Raw genomic sequence first — 27,616 nt, forward strand, 5'->3', positions numbered from 1 at the left:
GTCGGGGAGCAGCAGGCCACAATGGGCCATGTGGTTTCATCAGAGCTACCGGCGTCTGCCTCTGGATGTCCAGTATTTTCTTCCTGTGCATAGTTTTCTGTCCAGGACAAACACCGACACACATTAGAAATAAGCGCTGGGCCCCTTCCTGTCTCCTCTCCCGCTGCCCCCCACAACAATGACACAAATCACAGAGGCTCAGGGAACTGCAGAAGGGTTAGTAGTAGCAAAGTTTTATTTTAACGTTTTTTTCTGCTCATAAATGATTCTGAAAAAGCCCATACGCAAGAGGCGAACCCACCCTTGTCTAAAGGCAACATCGAGGTCACTGAGAATGCTGCTCAGACAAAAGCTCCCCTCTGCCGGGTGCAGGCAGCAGGAGGTGTGGGTCTGGGACAGAGGAATAAATACATGGGTCTTAGCTCCGCCATCAGCGCTGGCAGCCCAGGGCCCGAGGTGGCCTGACAGCTGGGAACGCCCAGAGCTGCCTGAACCCTGAACGCTCCGGTGCTCTGGGGAAGATGAGGAGGCTTCCAGAGGGCCCGCGTGCCCACCAGAGGAGCCCTCGGCCAGGCCCCGCCTCCTACTCCAGCCTGTGGGTGGCAGGGGCGGGGGGGGGGGGGGCTGGTAGGGGGGACCAGCTCCCTGCTGGCTGGGGCCTGCCTGGGTCCTGGGGTAGAGGTGCAGACTCCCAACCCCATGGCCCCTGCCCAGAGGACTTTTGGGTGTTACCTGTCATGTAGTGTCAGGTGCTGAGGCCTGGCCATGGCCCTAAGCAGGTAGTGAGGGGTGGCTGGTGAGGGTCCGGAGGCAGTGGCTGGGGCATCCCTGGCACCTGCCACTCTGGGCTGCCTGTACGTTTGTGTTTATTTCCTGACTGTGGTCTGCCCTGGGAGGGGTGGGCGGAGCATAGCCCTTGCAGCCTTGGCCTAGTAGTGTGTGGGTGGGTGAGGTGGAGGGAGGGGAAGGCCGGGGCCGGCCCAGCATCCCTGGTGAGAACCGATGAGGGCCAGACAGGAACCTGCCCCAGAAGGTGGCCAGCGGTGGCCCACGTGTAGAAGAACCCTGCTCCCAAAAGGGTCCTTGTGGGGCCAGCTCAGCGGGATACCCAGCCCAGCACAGGCAGGCCAGGCTGAGCCCGGGGCCACAGCATGAGATGTGGGGGAAGGAAGTGATGTTACAGAACAGCGGCAGGAGGAGTGAGTGTGGACAGGGCATGGTGAGTACGCAGGGCAGGCGTGCAAGCAGCAGGGCCTGGCCCTCAGAAGGCGAAGCAGCGCTCCTTGGGGTGGCCCACGCGGTCCAGGTTGGGCAGGCAGGCATACTGGATCATGGGCGGGGGGCCGCACATCAGTATCAGCGGCTCCGCCTCCGGGGGCGGAAGGTGGTCCCGGATCATCTCTTCATTTACGAAGCCCTGGCTGTAGTCCCAGGCTGCGGGCAGAAGACCAGGTGAGTCCCAGTGTGGCCGTGTGACAGACCCACGACTGCCCACCTGCCCCAAGCCCCTTCCCCCTGACCGTCACTCTTGTGTGCTGTGAATTTCTCCCTTCTTTCAACAAACACTGTAGAATGAAGAGGCTGATCCAGAGCAAATGCTCGTTCTGGGCCCCCCGCCCCAGCCTGGCTCCCCCGGAACAAAACAGCCAGTGAGCAATGAACAAAATGGCAATAAGTGCATGTCTGTCACTATTTACTTTAACTGTAAATGGGCTAAATTCTCCAATCAAAAGTGGCCGAGTACAGAAGAAACAAGACCTGTCTATACAGATACATAAATCAATGGAACACAACAGAAAGCCCAGAAATAGACACAAGGTTATATGGTCAATGAATCTTCAACAAAGGTGGCAATGGGGAAAAGCACAGTCTCTTCAACCAATGGCGTTGGGAAAACCAGACAGCTACATGCAAAAGGATGAAACCAGACCATTTCTGTTCAACACACACACACACACACACACACAAACCCTTAAAATGGGTTAAGGATCTAAATGTGAGACCTGAAACCATAAAAACCCTAAAAGAGAACATAGGCGGTAATTTCTCTGACATCAGCCACAGCAACACTTTTCTCCGTAGAGGATCCGAGGCACGGGAAATTAAAGCAAAAATAAACTATTGGGACTACATCAAAATGGAAGGCTCCTGCACAGCAAAGGAAACAACCAACAAAACGAAAAGACAACCTATGGAATGGGAGCAGATATTTGCAAATGACCTATCTGATAGAGAGTTAGTATCCAAAATATATAAAGAACTGATACAACTCAACATCCAAAAACAAACAATCCAATTAAAAAATAGGCAGGAGACATGAACAGACATATCTCCAGAGACATCCAGATGGCCAACAGACACGTGAAAAGGTGCCCCACATCACTCATCATCGGGGACATGCAAATCAAAACTACAATGAGATACGACCTCACACCTGTCACAAACGCTAAAATCAAAAACAAGGAAACGAGGCATCGGCAAGGACGCGGAGAAAAAGGAACCTCGCCGCTGCGGCACATGGGGGCAGCCCCTGTGAAAAACAGTATGGAGGTGCCTCAAAAAATTAAAAAATGATCCAAGAATCACGCAACTGGTTATTTACCCAGAGAACACAAAAACACTCATTCAAAGGGAGACATGCACCCTGGTGTTTATAGCCACGTTATTTACAAAGCCAAATTCTGGAAGCAGCCCAAGTGTCTGTCCGCTGAATGAGTAAAGAAGACGTGGTATGTACATACAATGGAGTATTAGACATAAAACGAATGAGATCTTGCAACGTGGAAGGATCTAGAGAGTTTGCTAAGTGAAGTCAGTCAGAGAAAGACAAATGCCAGATGATGTTGCTCATACATAGAAATTAAGAAACAAAACAAACAAACAAACAAAAAAAACAACAACAGACAAACCAGAAAACAGACCATGGAGAAGGAAGAGATGGTTATCAGAGGGGACTGGGTGGGGGGATGGGCCAACAGCAGGTGACGGCGAGAAGAGGACCGATCCCGATGAGCACTAAGTACCGTACAGAATTGCTGAATCACTTCCCTGCACACCTGCAATGTAACACGGTAAGTTAACGACACTGGAATTAGAAGAAAACAAGACCTGTGCGTACATGGCCTACCAGACACTCACTTTAGGTATTTGTAAGGACACACACAGATGGAGAGTGAAGGGCCGGAAAAACATATTCTATGCATACGGAAACGAGAAGAATGCTGGAGTAAGTAAGAGACAAAGACGGCATGCCGACAAGGATAGGACACTGGTCAGTATCTGTGCACACACGGAACTACGTGATTACATGAGGCGAACACTAATAGATCTAAAGGGAGAAATAGCAACACAATAATAGTAAGGGATTTTTTAAGAAAAGATTTTATTTATTTATTTGACAGAGATCACAAGTAGGCAGAGAGAGCGGGGGAAACAGGCTCCCCGCTGAGCAGAGAGCCCAATGCGGGGCTCAATCCCAGGACCACTGGGCCACCCACTGAGCCACCCAGGCACCCCAATAATAAGGGATTTTTAAAAAATATTATTTATTTACTTATATATCTGAGAGAGTGAGTGAGCAGGAGGGAGAGGGAGAGAGAATCTGAAGCAGACTCTGCCCGATGTGGGGCTCGATCCCACAACCGCAAGAGACCACAAGTTCATGACCTGAGTCGAAATCTAGAGTTGGACGCTTAACCGACTGAGCCACCCAGGCACCCCAATAGCAAGGGATTTTAATACCCCGCTTTTATCAATGGATATGTCACCCAGACAGAAAATCCATGAGGAAACACTGGCCTTAAAGAACATGTCAGACCAGATGGAGCTAAGACACTTATAGAACATTCCATCCAAAAGCACACATATATCCTGCTCGCGTGCACACCTCCCAGTGGTCAGACACCGTCAGCAAGACAGGAAACAAGTGTCCACGAGGATGTGGAGGAAAAAGAACCCTCGCGCACTGTGGGTTTGGGAAAGCAAACCCGTGCAGCTGCTGCAGAAAGCACTGCGGAGGGTCCCTCAAAAAATTAAAACTAGAATCACCATTGGATCCAGTAGTTTCATTTCTGGATGTTTATCTGAAGAAAATGAAAACTAACTCAGAAAGACATCTGCACCCCAACTTCCCTGCGGCACTCTTTACGGCACCCAAGATACGGAGGCAGCCATCAATGGATACAGGGGTAAAGAAAGTGTGTTATAAATACTGTCAGCGGGGCGCTTGGGTGGCTCAGTGGGTTAAGCCTCTGCCTTCGGCTCAGGTCATGATCCCAGGGTCCTGGGATCGAGGTCAGGACCGGGCTCCCTGCTCAGAAGGAAGCCTTTTTCCCCCTCTCCCACTCCCCCTGCTTGTGTTCCCTCTCTTGGTGTGTCTCCCTTTGTCAAATACATAAATAAAATCTAAAAAAATAAAAACAAAGACAAAGAAAAAAAAAACACCAAAAGCAAGAAACCCCAAGCTCACAGATACAGAGAACAGATTTTGCTGGTTGCCAGAGGCAGGGGTAGGGAAGAAAGAACTGGGTGGAGGAGGTTTTAGTCTATTTCTAAGAACTTGCACGGGATGAAGTTCTATTTGCTAGTGTATAAAATGTGCAGGTATAGAAGCTAGCTCAATTTTACCACGATTTTTTTAAATAGTATACTTTTCTTTATACTCATGCTGAAGGTGGCTTCGTGGGGAAACACAGGTCAGCTGTATTTGCCACGTGAGCTCGCCCCACTCCCTGTTCCTTCACGGCCGCGCCAGCCCAGCCCGCAGGCCACTGTGCCCTCTCTCAGCACCCAGAACTGGGTGATACCTAACGCGGTAGCGATAGCTCAACTCCTCTTGAGCGGTGGGTCACGGCAATAATAAACGTTAAGTGTTAAGATACTCGACTGCCCACCTGCTAACGGGTTACTGTTCCAATGGTCCCCAGCAGGGAGCACTCTGGGGAGGGGGGGCACTGCCATGTGTCACCACCAGGGGTCAGCACTGGCTCCCTCCTCTGCAACCCGGAGTGCTAAGCCTAGCCTACCCCAGGACGAGCAGGGAGGAAACATCCCACCCTTGATGGAGACACCGATACGAGAGAAACACGTTCCTTTCTTTAGGAAAAGAAGCAACTCCAGGACCAGGTGCCCCGGCCAGACATCCCTGCCTGACCCTACAGCTGACCTGTGAACAGCAGGGGTGGGAAACACACACACACACACCCCTCCATTCACATGTGCACTTTTGGCCATTAGTGCAGCACCATCGATAGATTTTCCTTATGATTTTCTTGTTAACATTTGCTTCTCTCTATGCCAGTGACCGTAAGAACACCACGCGTACCATACAAGATTGGCGTTAATCGACGGTTTGTGTTCTCAGTAAGGCTGCTATGGGTGGTTACATTTTTGAGGAGTCAAAGTTCCATGTGGAATTTCAACGGCACATGGGGGTCAGTGCCCCAAATTCTGGTGTTGCCTAAGGGCAACGGTACTTTGTCAGGCTCGCTAACCAGCTGCTACTTGGCTCCGTAACTTTGCTAATAAATCTGTTTCCTGGCCGCTACCCCTCCCCCGCTAGAACATCAGCTCACGGGCCAAGCCAGCTTCAGGAACAGAGCGGACAAGGAGCCTGGTTCTGATGGGCGGCCAGCAACCAATCTTGCGGCACTGCTGCCAGGTCCTCAATCCATCCTACGCCTACGCCTAGCTCTAGGCCAGGAGGCCCAGCACCCGGCTTGACCACCCCAGGAGGGCTCCTCTCTCCAAGATGGACCCAGACGACCCAGCTCAAGAGATGGCACCTGCCCCTAGAGCCCATCCTCTTGGTTCTGGGGGAAGCGGAGGTGGGATATTCCCCACACCTCGGTTGAGCCCGGGGAACCGTGGGCCCCAGGGGAAGGGGGAGGCAAAGCAAGGGCAGGGTGGCCGATCACACACTGGGGCCCATAAGGAGGCTACAAAAATGTCCAGTTTCCAACATCTAGAAGTTTCCAGTGAAGATGCAGGTCCTTGCTTCTCTTGAAAAGTAGAAGGGCCTGACCTACAGGGCTGCAGTCACAGTACTCCCTACAGTGTCCCAACTCTGGAGCCAAATACCACCAGCGTCACAGACCAAGAAGCCTGAGATTCTGCTCTTCTCCCAACAACGAAATTGAGGTATTTCCTGTACCCACATCTCTGCCTACAGCCGGAGAATGAAGCAGAACTTAACTCCCAGGGGGCAGCCTTATTTTGGGTTTTGTAGGCAGCCCTCCTTTGCTGCCTCCCACGTGATTTTGGCATACCGGATGGGCAGAAGGAGGGTCACTGTGCATCCGCCCAGCCCAGACTACCCCACCCAGGGCCCGGGGAGAAAATGGTGACATGCCTTACAGGGTACAAACGGCACATCAGGAGCAGTTGCCCCTACCCCCCGCAGTAACCCTGCTGACCAGCCCCAGAGTAAGCCCCCCACCAAGGGCAGAAGGCCTCAGGCTCTGGAGGAGGATGTGAGTTCAAGCCCACTGCCGGTGTTTTCTAGCTGGGTGCCGCGGGACACTTACTTGCCCTCTCTGATCTGTCCCTCATCTGTGAGATGGGGTCACACCACCTCCCTCCAACAAGCCACCCTGAGCACCACCAGAGACCAAGCGAATCAAAGGCCCGGGACCCCCCACGCAGCCTAGCCCACCCAGGGCTTCCGTCTCTCACCTTCAGGGGCTTTGTCCACAGTGTACCAGAGCTTGAAGCGAGCAGAATGTTCGTTCCTCAGTTCCTCTAGCTCGGGCCGCAGCAGGATGTCCTTCTCAGTCTGGGGGTGGGGAGAACAGGGCCTGGAGGTCAGGGAGGGCTGCCTTTGAGACACCTGTCACCCGGATGGCTCACCATCCCACCCACCGTGGGCCACACGCATGGCAAAGCTTGCAGGACGGCAGCCCAGCGGAACTGACCCAGACTCCCCGAAACGCGTGCCCCGTTCTCCCCATCTCGCACAACCGCCTCGACGCTGCAGACAATGTTCATTCCAGATGTTTCCTACCACTGTGGGGACATGTGCCCTGATATAACAGGGAGTGGAGGAAGCAAACAGCTGAACACAGGTGCAGTCAAATACAGAACAGGAAGACTGGGAGGAAACAGGCCAAAACCTGTCCCACGACTGTCCCACTTAAAATAGCGGTGACAGGTCCCTCATCCCTCGGATAAGTCCCCTTACGTTCTGGTGTCTCAGGCTGCACAGCCTTAAATCGGGAAATACAGACAACTACTCCCCAAATCACACCTGCTCCTTCCACAGCCTCGCCCACACTGTGACCTACAGCACCCCACTCTGCTCCCACTGGCTTCATCCAGTTGGCGCCACGTGGCCCTGTCCTTCAGCCTGGTGTTACCTCCTCCAGGAAGCCTTCCTGGACTCCCCAGGGGCATCAGTGACCTACTCCTCACACAGCCCCTCTGACCACAGGCCTCTCTGCCTCATGCATCTCCAGGTCACTCCCAGACAGATGGGGCTCCTCGGGGCCAGGGGGCAGTCTGACCGACCTCAAGGGACTGTTATACACTGGGCACCAAAGGGCTCTGTCCACTCGCAAACCACTCCTGAGGCCCTGGGCTGGAGCAGAAGGGCCCTCCCCAGGGAGGCAGACCACAGGAGATCCAGGGAAGCATTTTCTCTGCCCCAACAGCACCGCGACATGCTCAGCAAAAGGGACTACTGGGGGCGCCGATCATAGCGGGGACCAGACAGGAAAGGACAAGTAATATGAAGCCACAGCAATTAGTATTTCCTGAGCCTGAGCCTGCGTGGAGGGGGTCTTGCTGACAGGTGGGACCAACCCAGCTCAAGGTACACCTGTACCTTGAGTACCCTGTTCCTCAGTGTTCCCCTCCAGGAAATGGGCTGTAGGCAGAACGCATGAGCCTCTACGGGTCCCAGGGAGGAGGATATTGACTGTTTTTTCCATTTCTTTTCTCTTATTTTTTTTCCTTTTTAAAAATTTATTTAAATTAAATTAAATTTAATTTAATCTAAATTTTTCCGTGCCCAGTGTGAAGCCCAATGTCGGGCTTAAACTCACAACCCCAAGATCAAGACCTGAGCTGAAATCAAGAGTCAGACTCTTCATCGACTGAACCACCCAGGCGCCCCTTGTTTCTCCCATTTCTCAGGGGACAGTGGGCCCCTCCTGCCCTGATCAAGTGAGGACAGGGCCAGGGCTCAGGCTGGACAAGCTCTGTGTAAAAAATGCCAATATATAGAGGTAAAGAAAATCCCGGGATGGCCTTCAGAGGTTACGAGTGTTAGGATCTTCTGTGTATCTTTTAGACTTCGGTTTCTAATGAGTACCTATACTCTCTTTTTAACAAAAATGGGATCAGAGCATGCATGCCGCCTTGCCGCCTGCTCTTCTGAGGTCAGAACACTCTGCGGACCCTCCACGTGGCATCAGCCTCTGAGCGTCCGCACCTCCCTTCCCGGCAGCCCAGCCCCCGCCGGACAAAGGGACTGCCGGTTCCCGACCGAGGGGCATTTAATCGTCTGGAACACCCTCCTTCATAAACAACGTCTCTCTGCCCATTCTCCCTGCCCTACCCATTCCTTAGATACATCTTGGAAAGTGGAGTTCGGGCAGAAAGCTCCACGTGGGTCAGGCACTGGAACACGCAGGTTTCAGCAACGCACACAGCAGCAGTGCGCCCAGGCCTGACCCTTTTCCCACGCCTTCGCCGGCTCCGGGTAATAACCATTTAATATTGGCCAGCCGGATGGATGGGAAGTAACCCTCACGTTTTATTTATCTACACATTTATTTTATTTATTTATTTTTAAAAAGATTTTATTTATTTATTTGACAGAGATCACAAGCAGGCAGAGAGGCAGGCAGAGAGAGAGGAGGAAGCAGGCTCCCTGCTGAGCAGAGAGCCCGATGTGGGGCCGATCCCAGGACCCCGGGATCACGACCCGAGCCGAAGAAAGAGGCTTTAACCCACTGAGCCACCCAGGCACCCCTCTACACATTTATTTTAAAGTTTATTCATTCATTCTTGTTTTTTAAGTAATCTGCACGCCCAATGTGGAACTCGAACCCATGACCCCAACATCAAGAGTCCTGTGCTCTTCAAAGGAGCCAGCCAGGCACCTGTATTTTCTATTATTTAAAAAAAAAGATAAGGGGTGCCTGGGTGGCTCAGTCGTTAAGACTCTGCCTTCGGCTCAGGTCATGATCCCAGGGTCCTCGGAGCCCCTGCATTGGGCTCCCTGCTCAGCGGGAAGCCTGCGTCTCCCTCTCTCACTCCTCCTGTTTGTGTTCCCTCTCTCGCTGTGTCTCTCCCTGTCAAATGAATAAGTAAAATCTTTAAGATAAATAAATAATTAAATTTTAAAAAAATTGAAAGATGCGATTGTCACTGGCTCTAGTTGTATCTTATTAGTCTGAAAAGACTCTCTCCATATTGGTGATGCAGTGTGGACTTTCCCCAGCTGTTTACCGATCTTACTCATAATGGGCTTTTCTCACTTGTAAGCAGATGGGCTCTCCCTTCACGTCTCGCTTAGATGGCCTGTCCCCATTCATTCACTCAATACCCATAAAAATGCTCACCCAGCACCCCTAAAGTTTCACTTTTCTATGTGTACATTCTTTAACCTAAACCTCATTTTACTGGAAGGTTAAAGCAGGGATCTACTCCGCATTTCCCAAATTCATAGCCACTAACCCCACACTCCTTTCATCTCTCCCCTCGGTTTGAAATGCCACCCGCAACACCTGCGAAGTGTTGTATATACTTGGGCCTGTTTCTAGGCCAGTGCTGTTCAGTGGAACTTCCTGCAGTGATGGGGATGGGAATGTTCTAGATCGGTTATCCCACACAGTAACCACAAGCCACAGAACCCATGAAACGTGGCTATGAAGATCAGGAAAGTGAGTTGTAAATTTTAGTTAATCCTCATTAACTTAAATGTAAATACCTACATGTTCTAGCATGTTCCAGCACAGTCCAGACTCTCTATATGTTACCAGAAATGCTTTAGGTCCAGTAAGCCTGGCTGTCATGTGGGGGTCAGGAACCACTGTTCTTGGTATTGATGCTTTACTAAATTAAACCCCATCCAGTGAGCTGGATTCTTCTTTCTTCTCAAAACTTTCTCTGCTGTGCACAGACACTTTGTCCTTATAAAATGCTAACAACTTCTTTGCTTTTTGGCACTCTCCTGCCATCACGGGCGCACACTGCAACTTCCAAAGGCTATGTGACTTCCCACATCACCCCAACCACTGCAAACACAGGTATGGAGTCCAGCGGCTTCCAGTACGCCAAACATTAGAAAGGTTTGCAAACATGTAAAATGGGACAGAATTTTCTAAAATACAGTGATTTTTCATAAAATATGCTCTGGCTCAAGTCCTGGTCCCACTACCTCCTGGGAGACGGGTCAGTCAAGTCCCTCTCTGGGTATCCGAGCTAGAAAGTGAGCAATTTCACGACCCTGGCTAGTGGGCCAATGGGCTGGAGGATGCCCTGTATGGGCAACAAAGGGCTGACAGCCCCCGGAGACTAGTCCAGTAGCACTAAATGGAACCACGGTCCTCCCACACCCACCAGCTTGGAATTAATGGCCCTTCCCACCCACCACCCGCCTCGGATCAAAGCCACCTCGGTTGGCCTCAGGGCAGTTTACTGCAGCTGTGGGAGTCCAAGGACCTTGCAGATGGACAGGACAGAGCCTGGGCCCGAGGGGCCCTGGGATAAGCTGACCTGAACCATATCTGAGAGGCACAGCGGGCCTGGGTGTGGCCCCCACACTGTTGGGGGACAGGTGTCTCATCTCGGCATTCCCCCAACAGGGACCACTTTGCAAAACCCACATATTCAGTCATAAAACACTGAATCTACGAAGACTCCTGGGGTGACCCTGCTTCATCAGCTAATTCTACAGTGAGGGAGCGGAGCTCAGAGAGGGCGAGTGGTCCATCCAAGGCCACACAAGAGGCCAGGGCAGAGAGCTGGCAGGCGTGGGGAGGACATGCGCTCGGGAGTCAGAGAGACCAGGTCTAAACCCAGCCCCAACACCCCCAGCCCAGGCCCTGTGGCTGTGCTCTCGGCCCCACGGGCTCCAGGCCAACCCCCAGCCCGGCCAGTGTTCTTCCACTCTACTGCCGGCCCCTAACTCTGCCTGTGGGGCAAGTGCTGAGGCTCGGAGGAAGCAGCCAGGGAGCAAATCCCAGGTTGCGGAGGGCTCCAGGTGCCTCGTGCCCTTGGCCCCTGAAGCAGCCCCAGTGGGGTCAGACACCGGGCCCCAGACTAAAAAGCCGGGCCCCCACCGGCTGTGGGAAGGCGGCCCATGCACCGGGTGCTCGGAGCACCCACAGTCCAGCCACGGAGCCACCCAGACCCTCTGAGCAGCACCCCCTCCCCACGGGAGCCTGGCTTGCGCATCTCGGGGTCACCCACTGACCTGGTTGGCAAACAGGAGGTGGCACACGGTGGGGTCATGTGGGTCTTTCATGATGGCGCGGATCACCTGCAGCATCGGGGTGATGCCTACAAAACAGCAGCACCCCCCACGCACTGAGTGAGCACCTGCTGTATACGTACCCCCAGGCCCAGTGCCCAGTGCCAGACAGGCAGGGGGCGGCATGGAGGGGAAGTGCCAGGACAACCAGGCCTGGGGGCCTGCCCTCGGGGAGCTCACAACTGCTTATAATCCGTGCCGCGTCCCATGGTTTGACCCTGACGCTGACTCCCACCCATGACATCGCCCGCCAGGGGCTCAGCAAGGGGCTCTGGGACCACAGACCCGTCCCGCCAGCGATCATGCCGACCGACTTCACTGTCTTGATGACGGGGTTGGACTTCTTGTCTGGACGGATGGCAAACTTCCCTGCGGAGAGAAGGGAGAAGAGGAGACCCCAGCTCTCAAACATGCCACGCCTGGGGCCGGACAGGATGGGAGCAAAGCCAGCCAAGAGGAGCAGGAGGATGAGCCTTTCGTTCCTACCGCAGACGGTGCAGGGGTAGGAGGCGGGCCTGGGGACCCAGAAGTGCTCTGGCTGGATGCTTCCGCTTAATAGGTTTCAGGCAAACAAAGCTGATCCGTGGGCTGCCAGTCTGCAACCCCTAGGGTGACCAATTCCCCTCCGAGACAGCCGAGGAAACCGGTCCCCCAATAGGGGTCCCCCACCCAGACAGCAGCAGACCCAGCATTCAGCATGCCCGCCGGGGCTCTGGGCACTCCAACCCAAATCACCTTTGCCCTGGTAGACCAGCAGCCCGTTCGGGCCCCGGAACTCAATGGTGTCGCCAATCTTCATGTTTTCCAGGTACTGGGACATCTTCCCTCCAGCAGGGAACTTGGGATGGGTGTCTTTGAAGTAAACCTACAAGATACACCCACAGTCCTCGGGCCCTGTTCTCAGGGTCACCGGGCTGAGCTCTGGGCCGCAGGGGGAAGGAGGCTTCTGGGGTTCTCTGTGGCCTGTGTGTGGCTCTCTCACACGTAAGGCCCCGTCCACCAATCTCAACTCACCCATCTGCAGGCCCACCCCCCCAGGAGTCTGCCTTTCCCTAACAGCCCCCCTGAACACCAAGCGTCCGTCTGGGGAACAAGGCCCCCAACCCGAGGCCTCGATGTATTAACGTCCTGCCAAGGACGGTCTCCGTGCCCCTCCTGATGGGAGATTCCCATGCTGGGAATTCAGCACAGACAAGGCTCTAGGAAGTGGGCTTAGCCCCACCCCTCCCTTGCGTGTTCTGTTCGTTCCATTCTGTGCTGTCATAAAAACAGTGTTTCTGGAACAACTTTCCTCCCTGTGCCCTGTGGGACTTCCCCTTTGAAAGAAAGGAAGTTCTACAAGAAAGAGATGGGGAGACGGTGCACAGCTCGCCCCGCCCACAGCTGGGGTGCCGGGCCTCGAGGGGACGGCTAGGGAGGGACCAGCAGCCCAAAAGGCCTGGGCCCCTGGGGAGAAAGAAGAGCTGGTCACGGCCATAGCACAGGGGGTGTCAACATGGGAGAAGCGCAGGGACAGGGAGGGAGAGGCAGAGCCACGTGCTCTGTGCTTTTGTCCAGGGCCAATGGGGAGCAGGGAGCAAGGTCTCTGAGCCAGAGGGGGCCCGGTCTTCCTGAGTTTCCCATCCTCTACCTGGATCCCACCCCCCAACTCCCTAATACCTTCTCCACATCCGGCTAGAATGATTCCAACAAGAACAGATCTTGAACCCTCAACAGCTTCCCTTCCTTCTGGACAAACCCCCAAACCTTACCGCCCTCCCCCCACCGCCCTGCCATCCCTCCTCTTGTCCTAGGAAGCATCTTCATCTCCTTCTGACCTCAGGGCCTTGGCACTGGGAAGGTCCTTCTCCCTCCTCTCTGTCCTTGGCCTCCATGTCTCAGCCCAGGGAAGCAGCTCCCATCACCCCACCTGACCCACTCTGCCATGCCCGGTGCCCGGTCTCCTGTGTGAGAGGAGCAAGGGTGTCCACTCTCCAGGCAAAGACAGGCTCTCGAGCCTGGGCCTGGGCCCCCAGTATAATCTAAATGACACCAAGCTAAGGAGGGCCCAGGCCCAGCTCCCCTCCTGCCTTCACAGACCCAGGGCCTCAGCTGTGGCCCAGCGGGAGGGGCCTCTGCCTCTGTTCTTCCACCCAATGAGGGGCCCAGTGAGGGGCCTGCACAGTGCAGTTAGGACAGTAAGCCCGGCCCCCGGGAGTGTGGGGTCAGGGTGGCCATGGGGGTTTGGGCCTCTCCGGGGAGGGTCTCCAACACCCCACCCACCCCCACTGGCCTGGGCTGATTGCATGTGTCAGACGGGCCGTCTGGGAACATGGATCGTTCCGCAAAGCTTCTGCTTCTAATTTCACAAAAGTATACTGTGCTACGACTGTCATTTCTCTTTCCACTCAAATGTGATGATTTTTTTTTTTTTTAGAGAGAGCACATGCGAGACAGACCATATACATGCAACTGGGGGGAAGGGGCAGCGGGAGAGAGAATCCCAAGCAGACCCCACGTTCCGCGTGGAGTCCGACTCAGGGCTCGATCACACAATCCTGAGATCATGACCTGAGCTGAAATCCAGAGTCGGATGCTTGACAGACCGAGCCCCGTGGATGCCCCTCAGTGTGGTGATTCTTCAGATCCTCGCTGGCTGTGTCTCTGGTCTCAGGGCTGCCTCTCCCCTACAGCATGCATCCACCCCTGCCTGTGAGGGAGCCAAGCTCCCCAGACAACGACCTGAGCTCCTCACATCACTCCTGAGGGGACTTTGGGCTATCTCTTAGGAAAACATGCTTGGGAAAGGACCGGCTGGTCACCGACACCATGTGACTGAGCATGTCGGAGCGGGCCCCCTGCGGCCACAACTGGACACCCAGTGCCCTAGGCCTTGCCGGTCTAAGGACAGGCAAGTGAGCTCTCACGAGCTGGTCAACCTTCCCAGTTTCTCTTCTGCAGAAGACCCTCGCTGAAGCTGCTCCTCCCGGACCCCAGGCCCTGCCCGCTGCCCCTGCCTGTGCTGGGAAACTCCAGTTCACTTTCATTTAGAACCCGGCACGAGGGAGCACCAGGCCCTCAGAGACCAGGTTACAGGGGATGTGGCCCCCCAGCTCCCACAAGGCCATGGCCCCAAGACCTCACCTTGATGACCAAGTCCACAAAGCCCTTGTCGTCATCGCTGGAGACAGGAGTGTAGGGCCGAATGACCAGGTTTCCATCGATCCGAGCCGAGAGGTAGATGTGCTGGCCTGCAGGATAAGATGGGGGGATTCTGGTCCCAGAGGGTCCGCGGACTACCTCTGCATGGTGCGCTGGTCTAGTCAGCCATCGCCCTGTGCCCCACCCTGTCCTCAAGAGGCCGGCCTGGCCTCGATTCCAGGGCCCCCTTCACGCCCCCACAGGACTTCCCATCATGTCCCAGCTTCCTGCTGTCACACCTCTGCTCCTGCCGGGGATACTGTCAGGGACACCATGGATGTCCCCTCTCATTCAGACACTCATTGTCAAAGGGCCCGTGTGGCTGTCACTTGGTCCTTGAAGACTTCCCCACTCTCCCTAGTTCAAGGGCAAAGCTCCCAGTTCTCTGACCTAGCCTCCAGCTCCACTCACCGACGGGGAGGCCCAGGATGTGCTGGGGTGACGGCAGGGCGAAGCGGAACCGCCGGGTGTCGTGGCTGATCACCTGCGAAGAGGCCCGAGCTGTTAGCACCTGGGGCAGAGAGGCCCCCAGCCCTCATTCTGGACGCGTCCCACGTCATCCAGAAGGGACGCTGGTGCCACATGTGGACACACAATATGTGCACACACGTGTGCACAGGCACGGAGTCAAACACGCACCACGTGTGCCTCTGCTCTCACTGGCCCAGAGAAGGGGAAGGGGCAGCGGGAGAGAGAATCCCAAGCAGACCCCACGTTCCGCGTGGAGTCCGACTCAGGGCTCGATCACACAATCCTGAGATTCCGCTTAATAGGTGACCCACCCAGGACCCCCCAGCAAGGGGATTAGGGTAGAGAATGAACTCAGGATCCCAACAGCAGGCTGCCAGATGGCCCAGAAAATTCTGAGAGCAAGAGGGAAGATCCAACCCTGCCATCAGCTTGGGCAGGGTCCTGGGGTGGAAGGAAGACCTCGGGCCCTGGGCTGGCAAACTAAGGGCAGGGCTGAGACAAGGCCCGTGTGCTAGAGCCGGGGACACAAGAGAGGGGGCTCCAGATGATGTTAAAAGTCCCCTGAGAAGTGGGACGGCCATGACGGCAGCAGGCTGCATAGGGCAGAAGTGCACCAGCCCCATTGCCCACAAGGTCAGGGCCACAGCTAAAGGCCCTAAGCCAGGCCTCCACCCTGCGCAGGGTGGGCAGGCGATGGCCATTTCCCCCCAGAGCGGGGCAGAGGCTGGTTAAGAGCCAGGCTGGGCCGAGGAAGGAGCCAGAACCAAAGCCCCCCATTCCCCATTAAGCAGACTTAAACCAAGGCCGGGGAGGCAAGTCTCCCATGGTAAGCTGGAGTTAGAGCTGGGAATAAACCCAGAGCCCCAGCTCCCTGAGGCCGCTGCGGGGTCTCTCCTGCACCCGGCCACTATCCAGCACAGGTTTATGCCCACACGAGGCTAGGCGGCGTGGCAAGGTCCACTGATGGACAGTGTCATCACTTGGAGGGAGGACAGCAGACTCCTCCAAAGGAACAGAGCACCATTCTGAGTGGCCCTGAAGCGTACAAGCAGATGCATGAGGCCTGGGTTGCAGAAAGCCAGAGCCCAGCCACCACCTAGGACACCCCCAGCAGTCTCTCCACACCCCAGCCCAAGCCTGAGGCGGCCTCCCCCGTGAACCTTGCGCTCCATGCAAACTGAGCCCCCAGGCCTCCTGGGAACAGAGTCCAGGATTATCAACTGGTCCTGGGCTCAAGGTCAGAAGCCCACATGCCAGGCAACTTTGGGAAGAAGAGAAACAGGGAAAGACACTGATAATTCTTGGGCTGGATGACAGAGGCGGGGCCCAGCAAAGTCATGAGGCTAACGTCTGTGCAGAGCTCAGCATGGGGCTGCTGGCCAGGGTGAGCCGACCCGTCCACCCCCCAGAGCTCCAGGGAGACCTTGAGGGTCAGCAGGTCCAGGAAGGGCAAGCAGTGGGGGGAGGGGGTCTCCCTGTACCCCTGGGGGAGCTTAGTGAAAGTATCAAAAAGCAGACCCAGGGACGCCTGGGTGGCTCAGTTGGTTAAGCAGCTGCCTTCGGCTCAGGTCATGATCCCAGCGTCCTGGGATCGAGTCCCACATCGGGCTCCTTGCTTGGCGGGGAGCCTGCTTCTCCCTCTGCCTCTGCTGCCATTCTGTCTGCCTGTGCTCGCTCGCTCTCCTCTCTCTCTGACAAATAAATAAAATCTTAAAAAAAAAAAAAAAAAAAAAGCAGACCCAGCCGCTGACCCCCAAAAGCCACCACTAGACTATAGTGGGGGAAGGAGCAGATTTAACTGCTCGGACAGCCTCCAGCTCAATCAAAAGGGACTGGTGGGTCCACTGTGTGACTGCCCTCTGGGGAAATGCTAGACAGTTGTCAAAAATAATGAACCAGCTTTGGGTGAGATGTGGTAAGGTGTCCGTGTTGTATGGCTGGGTGAAAAAAATCAGACTCTTAAAAAGTGACAGTAAGAAAAAAAAAAGTGACAGTAAGTATACACACGCCTAAAACTGCACACATCACACACGTATGAACAGGTTGCCCAGGAGGCAGCATGGGGGGGATGTTAATACTTAACAAAGAATGTTTATAGTGGGCACATATAAGCCACATGTTCCTTCTGGAATTAAAATGGTTAAAATATATATAAAACATATTGAAAAGATAACGCCTGATAAAAGCTTCTGAGAAGTGGTGATTTTTTTTTCTTTTTCCTATCTTTGGCTTTTGACTTGTCTGTGACCTCCTGGTTCTGTGCCTCAAGGGGCCTCAGACTGGCGTGGAGCTCGGGGTGGAGACGGGGCTGGGCCCAGGGCCTGGCAGGTGACTTTCTCCGCTCCATGACTCAGTTCTCCCTGTCACACCCTTCCGAGACAGCTGCGGTGGCCAGAAATAGCACTAGGGAGGGGCTCTGATGAGGGAGAGTAGGGAGAAAAGCAGCTGTTATAGGGAGGCAGGGCAAAGGCAGGAGAGATGGTTTTAAATCATGATCAGACCTTTGAAAAGGGAAAGGGTCAAAGACCAGGGCAAGAGTGAGCCTTCCAGAGGGGCGGATGGAACCACACAGTGAGACCATGAGATCACGAATCTGCACAGAGGCAGAAGGTACCGGGGTCCCACAAGCACCACCAGGCCCGGAGAAGACGACCCTGGGGGTAGGGGGGAGTCATTCGCTTTAAGGAAAGGGGCACTAGGATGGGAAGCACCTGGGACCAAGGCAGGAGCAGGCCTGAGTCCTCGTTCTACCCCTAACTCACAGTGTGACCTCCAATGCCCCCCGCTCCTCTCTTGCCCTCTGTTTTCCCATCTGTTAAATGGGTGCTTAGATCCCAAAGTCCTGAGGGGTCCCCTTGCTCTGGCCTTCTGTGGGATAGAGTGTGGTTTGCAGAGCAGGCTCTGTGGTCAGAGACCTGGGTTCGATCCCCTCCAGCTTACTGGTAGCCCTAGAAGGGGACATCACTTCAATTTCCCCATCTGAAAGATGGGCAGACAACAGGATCTATTTCGGGGGGAGGGGCACCTGTTCCCTGAGCACACGGCAGTCGCTGAGAAGCTCTGTGGGGCCAGCAGAGAGGGAGAGGAGCCTCTGCGGGCCCAGACGCTGCAAGCCCAGGTTGTTGGGCCCTCACCTCCTTGTCGATGAGCCGCAGCGGGTATTTGATGTCCGGGCTCTCGAGGGTGATGGCCGGGGCTGAGCGCTGGAACAGCTTCATGAGCAGGTTGTAGAGGAACCAGACTGGGGACAGGACCACGTGGCCCAACTGAAATGACAGGGAGAGAGCCACGAGGTCAGCTGGCCTGCCACCTGCCCTTCCCACAAACACAACAGTTGGTTCACACCTCCAGGCCTCTGCTCATGTTGTCCCCTCTGCCAGGAGCACCCTCTCCCCACCACCCTCATCCAGGGAACCCCGGCATCCCCTTTGGTGCCGGCTGGGAGAAGTTACAAAACCCAAGCACATGAAACCTATTGCTGTATTCCTAAGTCACTGGCAAAGCTCCATTTCCCAGAGGAACCAGGACAAAGAAAGCTACATCACAGAGCATGTGTCCCTTTTCACTTTGGCTGCCAGGAAGCTCACAATAAAGTTCTCAAGTAATTGTGCTTAATCTTGGGCACTGAGTATCTATGCTCCCTCCCTCCTACCCTTCCTTTAGTCAACTTCCCTGCTCCCTCACCCTGAGTCTGGAAGTTCTGCCTTCAGGTTTGAGGGACTTGGGTCTTGGCACTGAACTGGGCATGGAGAGCTCTGCTCCTTGTTGGCTGTGTGATCCTGGCTAATTCCCTTGCCCTCTCTGAAATGAATTGGACCAGATGATTTGCAAGGACCCCTGAAACTCGGAGAGTCTACTGCCCAGAACCGTGATGAGCCCCACATGGTCGTTCAGCACCACTTTACAGATGAGCAAGCAGCTCAGAGAGGGAACCAACTTGCCCAGAGTCACACAGCGGGCGGGTGGGGAGCTGCAATGTGAACCTGAGTCCACTGGCTTCCCCAGTCACACTCTTAAACATCTGGCCCATGCTCCCTCTCCTACGTGACCTTGAGAGGCTCCCCCTTGCCAGCCCCCCACCCCCCACAACTCAACCTCACAAACACCCTAAAAGATGCTTAGATTTCTATCTATCTTTTAAGTAGACTTACTTTTAAGATTTATTTATTTATGATGGGGAGAGCACTCGAGCACGCAGTGGAGCAGCAGAGGGAGAGGGAGAGAAAGGCCCAAGCAGACTCTGTGCTGAGCACAGAGCCCGACACGGGGCTCGATCTCACAACCCTGAGATCACGACCCAAGCCAAAACCAAGAGTCGGACACTCAACTGACTGTGCCACCCAGCGCCAGTTAAAAAACACAAAACCCAAATTCCCTGGCCAGATAACTCACTACACTTCGGTTTACTTGGGGAGAAGAGCCTTGCAGAAGCCGGACAACTGGTTACCCATCCTTTCTAGCTGTTTTTGTCCCGGGGCAAATCACTCAGCCTCTCAGAGCTGTTTCTCCAAATGTGAAATGGGATCATTTCATCTGCCTCTAACCATGAGGGACACAGTAAGGGCCATTCCCCAGGATAACTCAAAAATGGCACAAAAAAACAAAGGAAGGTCAGAGAACTGGTCCTCATTAAAGGAAGCTCTCGTGGGTTGAACAGAGGCCCCCAAAGACATACCCACATGGATCCTGGGAACGTGACCTGACCGATAATGGACCTTTGTTGATGCAACCCAGCTAAGGATGTTGGGGTAAGTATCTGGGATTATCCTGGTGGGTCCCCAACCCCATGACAAGTGTCCATATAAGAGAAAGAAGACTCAGAGCGAACTCGAAGAGATGAAGACTGGAGGAAGGTGGCCAACAGCCAAGGAAGCTAAACGTTGTTGATAGCCACCGGAAGTAGGAAGAGACAAGAAGGACCCTCCCCTAGACTTCCAGAGAGGGGGCTCTGCCAGCACACTGATTTCAGACTTCTGGCCTCTGCAAGTGTGAGAGAGTAATGTCTGCTGTCTTACGCTAGTTTTCAGTGACTCTTACAGTTCTAGGAAGCCGAGACAGAGGCCAAAGAGAGCCCTGGAATGTGATGCGTGGCTTTGGATTATAATCTTGGGCCAGAAATAAAATAGCTATAAAGGGCAATTTTTTTTTTAAAGATTTATTTATTATTTGAGGCAAAGAGAGAAAGAGAGAGAGAGCGCACACAAGCAGGGGAGAGGCCGAGAGGGAGGTAGAGAATCTCAAGCAGGCTCCCTGTAGAGCACAGAGCCTGACATGGCCCATTCCGTAACCATGACCTGAGCTGAAATCAAGAATCCGGATGCTCGAACACTGAACCACCCAGGCGCCCCTACAAAGGGCAATATTGAGACAACTGGTGAAACCTGAATTAAGGCCCATGGATTAGATAAGGGCATTGCAGGGGAGCCTAAGTGGTTCAGTCAGTTAAGCATCTGCCTTCAGCTCAGGTCATGATCCCGGAGTCCTGGGATCCAGTCCTACGATGGGGTCTAGGTGGGGAGCCTGCTTCTCCCTCTCCCTCTGCCTGCCGCTCCCCCTGCTTGTGCTCATGCTCTCTCTCTCTTCCGTCAAATAAATAAATAAAAATCTCAAGAAAAAAAAAAGATAAAAGAGCACTGCATTCAATGTCACTTTCCTGAATCGATCACTGTCCTGTAATCAGGCAACAGAATGGCCTTGTCCTTAGGAGATACACACTCAAGTATTTAGAGGCAAAGGGGCTTCATACCTATACCTTACTCTTAAATAGTTAAATAATAATGAAACATACACACACTCACAATAACGCAAATACAGTAAACGTTAACTACATTAGTGACAAGGTCCATCTGGGCAAAAAGTATACAGGAGTTCACACATTATTGCAACTTTACTGTAAGTTTGAAATTATTTCAAAATAAAAAGTGGGTGTGGGGTGGGGAGGAGCCCACACTGGTGGTTCGAACAGTGAGGCTGAGATCCAAAAGTGCACACTGCTTCTCCAGAAAGCCGGCTCACGTTTTTGTTCTCTAGCCATCACGGACACACCTCCCTGACGTTAGTTCTCTCAGCAAATGACCATGTGTTCTCCTTAACATCACCGTACAAGTTCCCCTTTTTGCCTTGACGGCCAGGAAGCTCAGAGCCAAGTTCTTCGATTGCACAGCTTCTTGAGGTAGCATATTCTGCAGAGCGTAGACCTGGAAGTGGCTGGTGAGAGGACCCTTGCCTCTCAAGGCCCACCCCACTGCTCCTTGGCTTCCTAGACGCCTTGCCAGGATTCTCCACTTTCTATCCAGGATTCTCCCAACTTTCTATCGACCCAGGGAGGGTGCTCTGGCTAAGTACCTGAGGCCTCTTGGAGCCTCAGTGTTCTCATCTGTAGAAGGAAAACTGACTGCTCTGCCCACCTTCTGGGGGAGCTGGGATATGAGCTGAGATGGGGGTGCCCAGGTCACAGAGGAATGTGGGTGTACACACAGGAACTTTTTCCTGCCACCCTCAGTGGGCCTCTGCCAGCGCGGAGATGGAATACCCAGGGCAGAAGCACCATGGCCCCTGCTCCCCGAACCGGCCCAGCAGCTTCAAGTTACCTTGTGGCTGCTATGGTTTCAGGCCCTTTGTTGGGCTTAGAACAATGGGCCTCTCTCCCAGGCAGGGCCTCTAGGCTGGGTACAGCCTAGACCCCACCCCACAGAGCCCCTGGTCTGTGACTAATGGGTCTGAAGGAAAGGCTCTCTAGAGCCAGCCAGGGCTCCCTTCTCCAACCCTGCCCATCACAGCAGGGGCTGGGGCCATCCAGCAGGGGTCTATGGCCACTGCCCATTTACCCAGCCCCCACCATATCCCAGACAGCACACAGCATTTCGCCCATCCTGGGTTTCATTAAGGGACCTGGCTGGCAGCCCTGGACTCGGGGGTCAGGAGGCCCAGTCTGAAACCCCAGCTCAGGACCTCAGGGGGAGAACCTCAGCCTTTCTAGGCCCCGCCCTCCTCAAGTGCAAGTGGACATCCCATCTAGGGCTGGGGGGGGGTTGGGGGGTGGGAGGTAGTGGGGATCAGGGGATGATGGAAAAGGCCTCACACAGAGCGGGCAGGGCAAACGATTCCAAGCTGGGACTGCCCAGTGAATGATACACGAGCAACCTGAGGTAATCCTCCTTTCCGCCTCAGGCCGCAGGCACCATGTTCATCACCAGGTCACAGAAAAGGAAACAGACCCAGAGAAGGGCCGTATCTTGCCCCAACTGCACCAAAGCCAATTCTCAGAACCACACTCACAAGGGATATTACTGTCCCTGTTCCTCAAGTGACTTGCCTGTGGTTGGGTCCTACAGCAAGTCAGGGAAGAAGCCAGGACTCAGCACCAGGCCCGTCTAGCTCTTCCCAGGCCACCTCCCTGGACAGGTGCCCTCTCGGTGCCCCGGCCACAGAGCCCGAGGCCCGAATCCCACCCACCACTGTCCCATATCCTGCCTCCCACAATGAGACCCCAACTGCCAAGCCAATGGGGCCCCCACTCCCTCCTCAAACACCCACGATGGCTCCCCACTGCCTACACTCAAGGCCCCTACTATATGGCTACAGCTCTGGCCAAAAGCCCTTCTTGCCTCAGGCCTTTGCACAGTCTTCCCTCTGCCCCAATCGCCCTTCTTCTTCCCTCTTCCAGACAGGAAACTCCTATTCATCCTTCAGAGCCCAGGTCAAAGATCAAATCTTCCTTGACTGGCCCTCCCTAGCTAATCTGGCCCTCAATGGACTTCCACAGCCCATGCTCCCCTCTGCAAACTCGGTGGGGGTGAGGAGAATCCGCAGGTCCCTCCCAGTCAATCGGAGAAGCCCTATCCGTTGGGAGCACTGTTTAGGGAGAGAGTGGAGTGAACTTACATTTGCAGGAAATCACCACTGGAAGGAGCCCTGCAGATGGACTGAAATGACGGTAAGGGCCAGCTGGAGTTGTGTCTGGTGCTCCCTGGAGTTTTATTTTCCCCAGACCTTGGCCAAGTTTGATAACATAAGACCCTCTGGGCCTGCAGCTCGCTGTGCAATTGGCAAAAGGCCTTCCCTTGCATTCCTCACTGACCCACAGCAGTGAGAGTCAGGCCCACTGCATTCATTTGACAAATGAGGAAACTGAGGCATCGAGGCCCAGGGTGGAGTCTGGGCTTGGGTCCCCAATTTTCTGTCACTTATCTCTCACCTGCCCCAAGCCCACAAACACTGGCTGTGACAAAGATTCCCAGGTCAACAGCTCTGAAGGCAAGTCCTGAATACGGGCTGCAGCCCTCGCAGAGCCCTTCCAGAGGCCAGGTACCAGCCTCAGGGACCGCAGACGCCAGCCTGCGCTCAAACGCCCGTGTGTGGTCACAGCTGAAGTGCCACAGCAGACCCCAGGGCAGGAACCCCAGGAGGTAGACATCTGGGTGTCTCCTCACCAGGGCACATCCCCCCTCAGAGACACTTGGTAAATATTTGTGGAAAAATCCAGGCCCCACCCCTGCCCCAGGCCGTTCTCTGAATCCCTTTATTTTGTCTGGAAGTTTCAGGAACCAGGGCAAGAGGCCAGGTCCCTCCCCAGCAAGCTCGGGGCACCCGCTTACCCTGTCCCTTTGAAAAACCCACAGCCCTTCACAGAGCACAGGCCAAGGTGGCTAGGACCCTTGCTCCCACCCTGCTGGGCACAGCCGCCTTCCAGAGGTCCGGAAGGATCAGTGCCCTGGCCCCGGAAGGAGCTGCTCCCGTGGGCAGTTGACAAATGTCATCCGCCTTCCTTCTAGTCCCCACTCCCCGTGACTGCACTACATAGAGCACATAATTATCTCTCATAACCCTGTAAGCCCAGAGACGTGAGCTATTACCACTCCCAACCCAGGCAAGGAAGCAGAGGCCCGGGCGACAGACCTGGCCCAAGGACCAGCATTTAAACCCAGGCATCTGACTCAAGTCCACGCCCTGAGTCACTGTACAACAGTCTCTCTGTGCCCGCGGGCCCCGTGTGGCCCCTGAGAGAGCAGAGGTGGACTTCTGCCAGCCTACACCTTCTGTCCGGGGAGGCAGCTGTGGGCTGTCAGTCCTTCAGGCCATAAACCCTAGGAAGCACACCTCACACCAGGGTCGTGCCACGGGACCCTGCCCCTGAGGAACGCAAGCCAGTGGGAAGACAGACACAGCCAGGGGAAAGGGTACAGTGGAAAGGTAAAGGCTTCAGCTCCCAAAAATGGAAGACTTTGCCAGATTCACAAGGGGTAGGGATGCTCTGTTCCCGCAACTTGGAAGTGGAATGAGCTCTGCACCGCACCCTCCCCCAAGCCCAGGGCACCACTGCCACCCCTGCAGGCAGTGGCCAGAGGAAATAGAATGCAGATGGCTGAGCCCAAGGACCCACCCCAGCTCCTGCTCAGCCGAGCTGCTCATACACAGACACACACATGTACCCACACGTACAACCAGGTCACCGCAGCCACTGGGTGGTGGGGGTGGTCTGGGAGACCGGTGCCTGCCTCCCAGACCTTGACCTGATGTCCCTCCAGGCCATGCTCTGCCCCTCAGGGAACCCTCCACCTGCCTTTCCTCACCTCTGCTGACACAGGAGGGGGAGAGGGGAAGGAGCAGCCAAAGTCCCAGGATGTCTCCAGGGAGCGCCCAGCACACCCACCACTGCTGAGGGGCTGGGAAGCTCCCCCCTACCCGCCACCCTCCCCAGGGCAGCCCACCCTGCTGCTCAGCCCCTGGAATTCCCTACTGGGACCAGGCGTGCCATCCACTCTACCTGTGCCATCCACTCTACCCGGGTTAGGTCTGAGGGGGCAGGGTGAGCCCTCCCCAGGCGCCAGCTCCATGTGCTGAGGCTTACCTGCCTTGTCGCCCACCAGCTGTCCTGCCGGGATCTGAGTGTCCACCTCCCTCCTGGTCCCCTTCTCAGGAAGTGGAAGGAAGTGGGAGGGAATGGAGGAAGTTCTGCAGGGGGGGCTCCTGGCTCGCAACTGTGGGGGAAGGGAACTCAGGAGGAGGGGCAGGAGGATAGCAATGGGGCTCTCAGCAGAGGAGACACAGCCCTGCTCTCCGGGGCCAGGGATGAAGGCCACAGACTAGACAGAGAGCTGGGGGAGGGTGGGGGGAGCAGCGGAAAGCCTGGGACTCTACCTGTGATGGCAGCCTATCAGCCTGTCAGGGCCCCCTGAGCACTCAACAGCTGAGCTGGGGACCGGGGAGCCACAGTCCCAGAGGGCGGGCCAGTCCCCCAGGGTTCCCCCCAGGTGGCTGACAGACTCCAGAGCCAATCCCTCAACTTCGGGGAGGCCCCCTGGAGCATGGGAGGAGGCCTCCTGTGGAGCCTGCATGTCCCAGATAAGGCGCCCCAGAGCAGTCTGGTGCGCAGAGCTGGAGCCAGCCCCCTGCAGACCCTGTAGAGCCTGAGCCCAGGAGGCCTAGCTAGGGTCTGCTGTGGGTATTTCCGGCTAAGCGGGAATCCCAACAGGGCACACAAGGAAGGGGCAATTCCTGCCCAGCTACCTGCGGGGGGCATGTAGGGGGACTGGCCTGCCATCCGGGAGGGTGACTCCCCTGTCCTCAGCACAGCTGAGTGCTCAGCAGGCTCCTTGGGCAGAGGAGGCCGAGGAGTTAACTGAGTCTCCTGATCCCCAGACAGGGCTCTGCCCCTCACAACGCGGTTGCCAGGGAGCCCTGGCTCTTCAGCAAAAATGGATGGAGCAGCCACTTGCTGGGACGCAGCGACAAATCCTACCACCAGCAGCCAGAAGGTGAGAAGCATCGCAGGAAAACAGCCGGGGTGCGGGTCAGGGGTCGAGGAGGACGTTCCTGTGCAGCTGAGTAATGCCCACGGGTTCACCCTGGGCAAGGCTGCTGCTCGGTCTGAAAGTCCCCCAGAGTCCTGGGCTAGGCCACAACTTCATGAGCAAGTACCCAGGCCAAGAGGCCTTTTAGCCTCATGAGGAGGAACCTTACAGAGCCAGAGGGAGGAGGCAGGCGCCCTCCAAGCCCCCGGGGCCTGGGGTGGGGACGGCGGTGGAGGCAAGCAGCCCAAAAGGGACAGCCGGATGGGGACTTTGGAGCCCACAAATCCAGGCCCTGCCAGACACCGGCAGGTGACCAAGTGTGATCTGCATTTCTTCATTTGTGAAATGCGGCTCACAAGTCAGTCAGCTTCTAGCCTTCACTGGAGAGCCCGAGGCGAGCCCAGCCGGGCAGCCCCGCAGGGCCCCTTCCAGCCAGACTACGGTGCCTCGGAGTCACTGTGGCCCCAAGAAGCCACAGACCCTGCCACCAGGCCAGAGTGCACACGTACGGCACTCCCACACCCACGAGCTCTCAGACGCTCTCACACACATTCACTCCCGCCTGCTCACTCGGCCACACAGGCTGCTCGGCGGCACACCTCCACACGCACACTGCCCACCACGCCCGGCCCATAGATTCGCGCTCAGCCACACATCTGCACTCTCGAACGCATGCCCATTCACGCTCACTCTCGCGCACACTCACACTTCACACCCAGTCACTTCATATATTCAACCAGCCGCCTATTTGCACGCACAAACTCGTGTGCGTTCACACTCCCACGCCACCCCGTCGTGTCATTTATTCACACTCAGCCACACACGTGCGCTCTCAAACTCATTCCCATTCACACTCACACTCGCTCACCGGCACACTCGGTCAGACTCCAACTTTCCCTGCCACACCCTCTCCCACCCGCACTCGCAGGGCTCAGGCGCAGCCCGCTCCTCCCTCCACTGGGCGGGACCGGGCGGGACCGGGAGGGATGGAGGGGGGTGGGATGCGGGCGAGCGGGCGGGGCGCCCAGTGTCCGTCAGCCGGGTGCCCGGCCCCCGGAGCCCGCCGCCCGCACGCCCCCACCCCCCGTCAGGAGAGCTGGGTCCCGGGGACGGAGGGCCGGGACGTGAGTCGCGGCCCCCGCGGGACACGCGCGGGGCGGGGTCCCCGTGCCCCCCGTCCCCACGTGCCCCCGCGACCCCGTCCCCACGTCCCCCCGCGACCCCGTCCCCGCGGGCCCCCGCGCCCCTCCCCGACTACCGTGCTCAGCTGGGCCCCCATCGTGGCGCCGCACGGTGCTCCTCCGCCGCTGCCGAAACAGTCGGTCCGCCGCGCCCAGGCCCCGCCCCCCGGTCGCGTCACCTCGGCGGAGGGGCGGGGCCGCGCGGGCCCAGGCGGCCCCGCCCCGCACGCAGCCGCAGGGAAGGGGCGACGGGGGAGTTGCCCGCGCGCTGCAGGTGGCCGGCGGCCGGCGGCGGAGTTGGGGTCTCCATGCGAGCGCGCAGCAGGGCTCCGGCCCGCGGGGCGGCCTGGGGTCGCACGTCGGCCTTCTCTGGGTCCCTTTTGTCACCAGAAAGAGGGAAGGTGGCGCCCCTCCTCGACGGGATCCGGAACAGAAAATCCGGAAGCGGCCAGGCTATGCCTGGCCTAAACTTAGACGGGGGCACCTAGCGCGGCGCTGGGCCTCACGGGCCTTCC

The 27,616-nt window shown here is 56.0% G+C and overlaps 1 protein-coding gene across 2 annotated transcripts; it reads right to left on the reverse strand.

Moving 5' to 3' along the window:
• Window positions 1-217: 217 nt before the first annotated feature.
• LOC125106733 (NADH-cytochrome b5 reductase 3) lies at window positions 218-27,336 on the reverse strand. Of its 2 annotated transcripts, none has more exons than XM_047741219.1 (9): window positions 27,179-27,336; window positions 18,262-18,393; window positions 15,068-15,140; window positions 14,600-14,706; window positions 12,212-12,341; window positions 11,762-11,845; window positions 11,420-11,505; window positions 6,673-6,772; window positions 218-1,434 (listed from the first exon to the last, which is right to left on the reverse strand). In XM_047741219.1, the coding sequence occupies exons 1-9, from the start codon at window positions 27,197-27,199 to the stop codon at window positions 1,262-1,264; spliced, it is 906 nt and encodes a 301-aa protein (XP_047597175.1). In that variant the 5' UTR covers window positions 27,200-27,336; the 3' UTR covers window positions 218-1,261. The 2 variants fall into 2 exon arrangements, with proteins under 2 accessions (XP_047597175.1, XP_047597176.1); XM_047741220.1 differs by lacking the exon at window positions 27,179-27,336 and adding an exon at window positions 24,978-25,055.
• Window positions 27,337-27,616: the final 280 nt, after the last annotated feature.

This window comes from Lutra lutra, chromosome 8 (assembly GCF_902655055.1).
Source record: "Lutra lutra chromosome 8, mLutLut1.2, whole genome shotgun sequence".
Classification (NCBI taxonomy): domain Eukaryota; kingdom Metazoa; phylum Chordata; class Mammalia; order Carnivora; family Mustelidae; genus Lutra; species Lutra lutra.

Coding starts and splice junctions, on each gene's coding strand:
- LOC125106733 (XM_047741219.1), bottom strand. CDS start 27,199: ATGGGGGCCCAGCTGAGCACG. Junction 11,846..12,211: donor GCTGGTCTACCAGGGCAAAG/GTGATTTGGGTT, acceptor TTCTCTCCGCAG/GGAAGTTTGCCATCCGTCCA. Junction 6,773..11,419: donor ACCTCCTGTTTGCCAACCAG/GTCAGTGGGTGA, acceptor CCCCACCCCCAG/ACTGAGAAGGACATCCTGCT.